Genomic DNA, 10,000 nt, shown 5'->3' with positions numbered 1-10,000 from the left:
GCTTCCCGTCGAACCGAGGCCAAGAAGATCAGATGGTCTCCATTGGGGTAAGTCTCGTGCTTATGGCCTGCTGTTGGGTGTTAGCGGGGCGGGCGGTCTTTGCTTTGTTTTGGCGTGTGGTTTACGTGTTGTGTTGTTAATTAGGAGTTGTTGATTGCTTGGGAGGTGGGGGTGAGGGTGGGGGATTTCTTGGGTGTTGCGTGGGTGTGGGTTTTATTTTTTTTTTATGGGAGGGTGTTTGTGTTTTCTAGAAGGAAGGGTCTGTTTATGTTTGCAGTGTTTGCGCATGCATGTATGGGTAGTTCTGTACATATTTACATGTGTGTGTGTGTGTGTGTGTGTGTGTGTGTGTGTGTGTGTGTGTGTGTGTGTGTGTGTGTGTGTGTGTGTGTGTGTGTGTGTGTGTGTGTGTGTGTGTGTGTGTAAGAGTGCGTGCGTGTATTCTAAAGTTGCGTGCATGCTTTTCTACGCATCGCCGACCGCCTCGACAGTCGTGACAGTTGACAGTCGCCAGCCTTGTGGTCGAATTCTATCCTCAATCGTCATCCCCCCCAAACTCCCCCTCACCTCCTCCTCTTCCCCCTCCTCGCCTCCCCCTCTCCCCCACTCTTCCCTTCTTTCCCCACCCTTTCTCTTCTCCCTTTTCCCTTTCCCATACTGTACCCCACAACCTCATCCTCCCTCCCTTCCCCTTTCCCTTCCTTTCCCCTCTTCCCCACTACGTTATCCACCCCTCTCTCCCTCCTCCCAACCCCCTCCCCCCTTCCCCTCTACATCGCCACCACATCCTACTTCTCCCACTCCCCCCCTTCCCCCCCTCTATACCCCCCTCCCCCTTCACCCCCCCCCCCGCTCTCGTACACGCGCGCGACCGCCACATTGTCCGAGTTTCCAGCTCAGTAGCGACAGGTAAACAGGATAATTATATCAGGAAGGGGAGGCCGGTCTGCCTATTTCAGATGTATGGGTGCATTGTGAAGGTCGTTTGTTCCTTTAAAATCCCTTCGCGATATAAGAGAGATGGAAGGAGGAGCAGGAGGAGGTGGTGGAGATAGTGGAGGAGGAGGAGGAGGAGGAGGAGGAGGAGGTGGTGGTGGAGATAGTGAAGGAGGAGGAGGAGGAGGAGGAGGAGGAGAGGAGGAGGAGGAGGAGGAGGAGGAGGAGGAGGAGAAAGAGGAGGAGGAGGAGGGGAAGGGGGAAGAGGAGGAGGAGGAGGAGGAAGGGAAGAGGAGGAGGATTAGGTGGAGAAGGAAGAGCATAAAATAAAGGAGCAGGAGCGGAGAATGAAAGAATGGAAGAGGAGGAGGAGGAAAAGCGAGGGAATGATAGACTGGAAGAGGAGGAGGAAAAGACAGAGAAGCGAGAGGATAAAAAAAAAAAATAAATATGGTGATGAGAAGGAGAAACGATAGAATAGAAGAATGAAAGAATGAGGGAGAAGGAGGAGGAGAAGCGAAAGAATGGAAGAATGAAAGAATGAAGGAGAAGGAGGAGGAGAAGCGAAAGAATGGAAGAAGGGGAGGAGGAGGGAAGGAGGAGGGGGGGGGGCAGCGAGCGGAGAGCACAGCGGTTGAACTAAATAAACAATTGACGGGTGAACAGCCTTTGAACATCTCGCTCCCGTAGTCTTCTCTCTGTCTCTTTCTCTTCTGTTCTCTGTTCGTCGCTTATTATCTTATTCTTCTCGCTTGTCCTCCTTTTTTGGTCTCTCTTATTCTATCTTTTCTTCGCTGTTCTTCTCTTTTCTTTACTAATTTTCTTCTTCTACGTTTTCTTCTCTCTGTGTGTCTGTTTCTCTGTCTATCTGTCTGTCTGTTTCTCTGTCTATCTATCTGTCTGTCTGTCTGTCTATCTATCTGTCTGTCTGTTTGTCTGCCTGTCTATCTGTCTATTTGTTTGTCTGTCTGTCTGCCTGTCTGTGTCTCTTTCTCTCTCTCCCTCTCTTTCCTTCCTTCCTTCCTTCTCATCATCTTTCTCTCTCTCAAATCTTTCCTTACTCCCTCCCCTTCCCCCCCCCTTCTGCTTTTTCTCCCACTTCCTCCCCTTCTTTACCTCTGGCATTTCCTCCTCCATCTTCCCTTCCTTCCTTTTCTTTCCCTCTCTTTCTCCATCATCCTCTTCACCACAAAAATATCAACAAAGAAGACGAAAAAAACAAACAAAAACAAAAACACCACCACCAACAGATCAATAAACGAGGAAAGAATCAAAACCCAAAGACAAAAGACAATCGAAACAGCACGCGCAGTATAAGTATACATATTCCGATCCTCCTTTAACAGCCGCTCGAATCGCATTCCACGCCGGCGAAAGAAAACGGAATCGCCCTTGTAATGGGAGGATTGCATCACATTTTGCGGGAAATCGGTGACGTAGCGAGGTCGTAGGGGTAGGGGGGGGAGGGGGGGAAGGAGGGAGGGAGAGAGGGAGGGAGGGGTAGGGGGATAGGAAGGTGTTGGGAGGGAGGGAGGGAGAGAGGGGTAGAGGGTAGGGAGGGAGGGAGAGAGGGCAGAAGGGAGGGAGGGAGGGAGAGGGTAGGGGGTAGGGAGGGAGGGAGGAGGGAGACGTTATCGTATTTTACGTGATGAGAAAGTTGGAGAGAGGGAGAAAAAAGATTGAGAGAAAAAAGGCGAAGATAGATAGATAGATAGATAGATAGACAGATAGAGAGAGAGAGAGAGACGGAAGATGTTGGAAAGGTGTGGGGAAGTGATATATATATATAGATAGATAGATATACAAACAGACTTATAAATATATAGGTACAGAAACATACGTAGATAAACAGAAAGAAATTAGAGAAAGAGAGATAGTTCAATAAAGGAATAACAGACAGACACACGGACGGACGGACGAACGGACGGACGAACGGACGGACGTAGGGCCTTGTGATTACACCACGAGGCGGAACCCCGTTAGAAGGAAGCGGGCGGGGACCCTGGGGGAGTAGGGGGAGAGGGGAAGGGGTGGGGGTGGCAGGTGGTTCTTTCCATATTCCTCTCTTCCCGCTTCTCTCTCTCTCTCTCTCTCTCTCTCTCTCTCTCTCTTTCGTTTCTCTTTCTCTTCTTTTTCTCTCTCTCCTTTCCTCTTTCTCTCCTCTTGTTTCCCCTTTTCCCTTTTTTTCTGCCGTTTCCTCTTTCTCTCTTTTCCATTTTCTCCTGTTCTCTCTCCCGCCCCTCTCCTCGCCGTGTCCTAATTTATCCTCGTTTTTTCATCTCCGCATTTCTGTGTTTTCCATTTCTTCTCTCTCCCCATCTCTGTCATTATTCCCCTTCTTTCCCTGTATGTTTCCTCTTCTCCCTTCATTTCCCCTTCATTTCCGTCTCTCCCCCTTCTCTCTTTCCCCCTTTCCTCCCTCTTTTATCCACACTTCCTCACTTTTCCTTTTCATCCGATAGTGAAAGCGCTTAAATCGAGCCAAAATTCGCTTTAAAATAGCATAAAAGCAACTCGAATCGACTGCAATTACCTCTTTAAAAACATATTGCCAAACTATCCCCTTAATTTCTATGAATGCTTAAAATGAGTACTGAATTGCTCCAAATCGAGCTCTAAATTGCTTTAAAAAAAACACAAAACCAAAACACATTTCAAAATTCCGAAAAAGCCACACACAACAAGCGCCGAGAACAAACGGCGAAACAGCTTTAAACGAAATAAAAAAGCGTCTTTAAGCTCGCTGAAAACTCGCTAGAAACACCGCCAGCGCTAAAGTCAGTTGAACGCTAACACTACATTAGCTTAAAACAAGCAAAAAAGCGCTCAAATGCCCTGACTAAAATAGCGGAAAAAAACGCTTTCAGAAGGAAACACAATTAAAAAAAAAGAAAAAAGAAAATTCGACCACAAATAAAATCATTACTTGACATTTTCAATCAAATATCTCTCGCGGCGAGTTATTGATTCTGGGGAAAGAGAAAGAAGGAAATGGAAGAAAATCAATAAAAGGAAGAAAGACAAGAGAATGTCGGAAGTGAACAAATTCAAAACAAATTTATAAAGGAAAGTAAAACAAAAGGAAATCGGAGGTAAATATGATCGAAGACTCTTCAAGCGAACAAAGAATGAACATCGGAAATAGCAAAAAAAAAAAAAAAAAAAAAAAAATACTGGGTAAAAATAGAAAAGAAATGAAGAACGAGAATTAGTAAAAGGAGTAGAAAAAAATAAAACAGTAATGAATAAAAGAAAGAAAGGACATAACCAAAAAAGTGGATCAAAGAAACGAAAAAAAGGTAACTTAGGAGAAAAAAAAACGTAATAACACAGTAAAGTATCAAAAAAGCCCAAAAATCAAAAACCCAAAACCCCAAAAAAATGACAACAAAAATAAAACAAAACATAAAGAACAACAACAACAACAGAACAAAAACAGAACAAAACAACAACACAAACAGACTCAAACAACGACAACAACAACAATTCAAAAGCAAAATTCGGAAAGGAGGAAGCGAGGAAATGCGGAAGGAAGTGATGGTCACAGTCAGCTGACACGCGGCTGTGTCTCGTCCCGGTGGTAGCGCGTCGAAGAGGGAGAGAATGAAGGGGAAAAGGGGAAAGGAGGGGGGAGGGAGAGAGAGGAGACAGGAGTTATATATATATATATATATTATATATATTTATATTAAATTTTATATAATATATAAATATATTATTATTTAAAATATTATATATTTTATTTTGTATTTATATAATTATAAATAAATATATGTATATATTATGTATTTTATATATTATTATTAAAATATATTATATTATATTATATATATATTTTATATATATTTTTATTATTTTTATATATTTTTTTTTAAAAAAAAAAATTGTATATAATATGTTATATATATATATTATATATTATTATATAAAATATAAATTTTATATATATATTTTTGTGTGTGTGGTGGTGTGGGTGGGGTGTTGTGGGTGTGTGGTGTGTGTGTGTGTGTGTGTGTGTGTGTTTTTATGTGGGTTTTTTGTGTGTGTGTGTGGTGCAGCGTGCGTGCGTGCATGTTTGTGTGTGTGTGTGTGTATGTGTTACATACCATACACACAACACACACACCACACACCTCAACACACCACACACACTAATATATATATTAATAATAATATATATATATATTACACAAATATATATATATATATATATATATAATATATAAAATTTATATATATATACATATAATATACATTAATATTATATATATATTATATATTAAAATATATATATATATTATATATTATATATAAATGGATACACACACACCACACCACACACACACACACACACCAACCCACACACACAACACACATATAATTATATATATATATATATATAATTAAATATATAGTAGATAGATAGAGTAGATAGATAGATAATAGATCATAAAATACATACATACATACAACAACATACATACATAATACATAAATTAAAGAAAAGAGAGAGAGAGAGAGAGAAGAGAAGAGAGAGAGAGAGAGAGAGAGAGGGGGAGAGGAGAGAAGAGGAAAGAGACGAGAACAGAGAGACAAGACAGAGAAGAGAAGAGGAGAGGAAGAGAGAGGAGAAGAGAGAAGAGAAGAGAGAGAGAAGAGAGAGAGAGAGAGGAAAGGCGAGAGAAAAAGGAAGGAGAGAGAAAGAGTTTTTGAGAGAGAGAAAGAAAGAGAAGAGAGAGAGGAGAAGAGAGAAAAACAGACGACAAAAGACAGACGACAGACAGACAGACGAGACCAAAACAGAGACAGACAAGAGAGAGAGAGAGAGGAGAGAGAAGAGAGAGAGAGAGGGGAGAGAGAGAGAGAGAGGGGAGGGGAGAGGGGCCAGAGAGACAGAAAAGGGGAGAGAAGGGGAGAGAGAGAGAGGAAAGGGGAGAGAGAGGGGAGAGAAGGAAGAAAAGAGAAGAGGAGGAAGGAAAAAAAAAAAAGAAAAAAAAAAAAAAAAAAAAGAAGGAAAAAGAGGGGAGGGGAGAAAAAAGAAAAAAAACGGGGAGAGAAAAGAAAGGAGAAAAAGACGGCAAGAGACAGAGACAAAACAGCAAAAAAACAGACAGAGCCCGACAAACAGACAGACAGACAGACAAACAGAAAGAGACAAAGGGGAGGACGAAAACAGACAGACAGACAGGATTGATCTAATCAAATTTCCGGGAGCATGACTCGTGCATGACTGTCACAATCGTGGGATCTTTCGTTCAGAATCGATCAGCGGGGGTGACAGCGGCGCCTGGAGAGATTGCCAATGGTCATGCGCGTGCCTGACGTATTTTCCATGACGTGGCGTAAGAAAATGACGTAAGATTTTGCGTTGAAGGCGTTTTGGGAAATGCACTTTTTGGGTGGGATGTTCATTACTGGTTTTGTTTATTTATTTATTTTTTTTTTTGTTCTTCTTTTTCTGTTTTCTCTTTGTTTTTGTTCTTCGCATTTTTCTTCTTCTTTTTCTTTTTCCTTCTTCTTCTTCTTCTTCTTTCTCCTTCTTCTTCTTTTTCTTCTTCTTCTTCTTCTTCTTCTTCTTCTTCTTCTTCTTCTTCTTCTTTATCTTTATCTTATTCTTACTTTTATTTTTTAAGTTTTATCTTCATCTCCTTCTTCATCCTCATTCTCCTCTCTTTCCCCTTTTATTGGGACCAATGCAACTACCATCATTCCCATGCCATTACCATTACACCACCATTACCATTACTCCCATTACCATCACCTGTACTACCATTACTACCATTACCATGACACCATTGCCACCATTACTACCACTTAAACTACCACTATCATTACAACTGCTACCCCTGCCACCACTATTATCTCTACCACCATCACTACCACCATAGGCATTACCACCACTACCCCTGCCACCAATTCCATCTCTACCATCACTACCACTACCATTACCACCACTACCACCATAGGCATTACCCCCATTAACATCACACCAGCAATACCATTAATACCACTACCATTATCCCCACCCCTACCACCATACACATTACCACCACTACCACCACCACTGTCATCGCTACCACCACTTTCCAGTCAGTCACACTTTGCAGAACATACCAAGTCACGAGACATTTTTTTTCCTTTTAATCTTTCTTTCTCTCTCTCTTTTTGCCATTTTTTTTTCTCTCTCTTTTCTTTCTTTCTTTTTTTTCTTGCCAAAATATCGCATGTTTAGCTTCCATTTGGCTGCGGTGATAATGTGAAATCTGAGAATCTTTCGATTAAATGTGTTGGAGGAGTTTTTGCAAGATATTTCGGCCGTTGCATTATTTTTTTTTTCGATAATGATTTTCTGTGATGTTTGGTGTTGTAAGTTTTGTTTGTTTGTTGTTTTTGTTGTTGTTATGCTTTATTGTTGTTGTTGTTCTTGTTGTTGTCTTGTTGTTTATTTTCTTCTTTTTCTTATTCTTATTTTTATTAATCTTCTTATTCTCATTCTTATTTCAACTCATATTTCTATTCTTATTCTTTCTCTCTCTCATATTATCCTAATTATGATGATGATGATGATGATGTCGATGACGATAATTATTTTTGTGCCACTAATGTCCTCTCTTGATTCTTCCTTAATTGATCGATTATTTCTTTGCCTTTTTCTTAATCTTTATCTTCTTTTAACCCTTTTTTTCTCAAAATTTTACTCTTGAGAGTGAAATGAAAACGACTTTCGTAAGAAGAGAAAGGAATACAGTTCTGAATTCGAGATGCAGCCATATATATTTTTTTGTTTCGTCAAGGGAAAGATTTTTTTTTTTTTTTTATCTGTGTGTGCTTGTGTGTGTGTCTCCCTCCTTCCCTCCTTCCTTCTTTCCGTCATTCTTTCCTTCTTTCCGTCATTCTTTTCCCCTCCCATTCCTTCCCTCCTTCCGTCTCTCCATTCCTCACCTTCACTCTCCTTCCCTCACTCCTTACCCTCCCCTTCCTTCCCTCCCTCACCCTCCATCCCTCCCTTCCCTCCTTCCCTTCCTCACCCTCCATCCCTCCTTTTCCCTCCTCCCCTCCCTTCCTCTCTCCCTCTCTCTCCCTCCCTCCTCTCCTTCCTTCCTCCCTCCCTCTCCCTCTCTTCCGTGACGAAGCAGAGAGAAAACACGCAATTATCTCCCTGTCTCGGGATACACAAGCGAATTCTCCGGCGTGACACAGCGAGACTAGCGTGTGTCATTCGTGTCACTTGTGCTACGCTTCCGTCCGTGGTACTGGTTGCTTGGTTGCTTGGTTGCTTGGTTGTTGTTGTTGTTGTTGTTGTTGTTGTTGTTGTTGTTGTTGTTGTTGTGTTGTTGTTTGTTGTTGTTGTTGTTGTTTTGTTGTTGTGGTTTTTGTGTTGTTGTTGTTGTTTTGTTGTTGTTGTTGTGTTGTTGTTGTTGTTTTGTTAATGGTGGTTGTTTGGTTGCTGGTTTTGTTATTCGGTAATGGTTGCTGGTTTTTGTGATTTTTTTTTTCTATTTCTCCTTCTCTCTCTCTGTCTCCTTTCCTCTTTTTTCTTTCACTTCTTCCTTTTTCTGATTCTCTCCTTCGATCCTACTCTCTCCGCTTCTTTTTAGCTTTTATTATTATTATCATTATTATTATTATTATTATTATTATTATTATTATTATTATTATTATTATTATTATTATTATTATTATTATTATTATTATTATTTATTTATCTGTGTCTGTTCCCTCGCCTTTCCTTATGTTTTACATCCCTACCTCTCTTTCTGCATTCTCTCTTAATCCTTCTCTCTCTCTCTCTCTCTCTCTCTCTCTCTCCTCTTCTCTCTCTCTTCTCTCCTCCTCTCTCTTCTCTCTCCCTCTCTCTCTCTCTCCTCTCTCTGTCCTCTCTCTCTCCTCTCTCTCTCTCTCCCTCTCTCTCTCGCTCTCTCTCTTTCTCTCTCTCCCTCCTTCCCTCCCTCCCTCCTTCCCTCCCTCCCTCCTCCCTCCCTCCCTCTCCATCTTTATTTTCTCCTTGCTTTATCCACCTTCTGTTAAGTAGGTAGGATAAGCTATTCCTCCCCCCCCTCCCCCTCCCTCCTCCCCCTCCCCCCTTTACAAGTGTGACTGTCACGTAATGAGGTTATTGACCGTTATCTTCCTCTCTTCTATGCCCTGTTATCCAGTTTTTTCTTTCTATCTTGTTTTATCTCCCCTTCCTATTTTCTCCCTTTTTTCATTATCCATCTATTTTATTTTCCTAGATAGATAGATAAGCAGAAAGAGAGAGAGAAGGAAAGACGGGGGGAGATAGATAGATAGACACGCACACAAGATAGATAGATGTATGGATGAATAGATAGATAAATTGATAAATAAACTTAAAAAGACTGTGCAAGATAAATAGAGGAAACAGGAAAGAAATAGACAATAAAAAAATATATATATAAATTCCTTATGTTTCGTAAAGTAAATAATAATAATAATAACAATAATGATAAGGAAACAATAAAAAAATATATATAAAACAGAGTATCTTCCTCCAGATCTCTCGTTATCACAAAACGTATCCATCTTTCTCTTTTATCTCAGAAGATTGAGATAAATAATAATAATAATAAAAATAATAATAAAAAGAATAAATGAAAAAAAATGATAAACATTTTTCTTTTTTTGAGAGGGGGGGGGCGTCGGATCAGTTTTCGTGTATGATTTTATAGTAATTCCAACGCTTTATAATATATTTGATAAGGGTTCGGATCCTTAAAAAAATATTGGTGACAGGAATGGAACGGGTTAGATAAGAATTCAGGTCTTTTATTTATTTTTTTTGTTTTCTGTTGAGAATTGCGTTGGTTACATTATTATCATCATTTTTAATATTATATATAAATATATATATATATATATATATATATATATATATATATATATATATATATATATATATATTTCCACACTTCTCCCACACTCTCTCCCCCACACTGCTCACACTCACCTCCCACACTCTCTCCCTCACTCCTCCCACACTCTCTCCCTCACTCCTCCCACACCCCTCCCACACTCTCTCCCACACTCTTTCCCTCACTCCTCC

At 40.5% G+C, this 10,000-nt stretch overlaps 1 protein-coding gene across 1 annotated transcript in view; it reads left to right on the top strand.

The window, feature by feature from the left end:
• LOC119597434 (kinesin heavy chain-like) overlaps positions 1-10,000 on the top strand; it is a 155,942-nt gene that overhangs the window by 949 nt on the left and 144,993 nt on the right. The window contains exon 1 of the mRNA XM_037947003.1: positions 1-47. This exon is cut by the window's left edge and continues 949 nt beyond it. Coding sequence (XP_037802931.1) covers positions 1-47 — 47 coding nt within the window. The remainder of the gene's footprint in view (positions 48-10,000) is intronic.

Source organism: Penaeus monodon, chromosome 39, assembly GCF_015228065.2.
Source record: "Penaeus monodon isolate SGIC_2016 chromosome 39, NSTDA_Pmon_1, whole genome shotgun sequence".
Lineage (NCBI taxonomy): Eukaryota > Metazoa > Arthropoda > Malacostraca > Decapoda > Penaeidae > Penaeus > Penaeus monodon.
The sequence above is the reverse complement of the archived record's forward strand: the minus strand, read 5'-3'. Positions and strand labels throughout refer to the sequence as shown.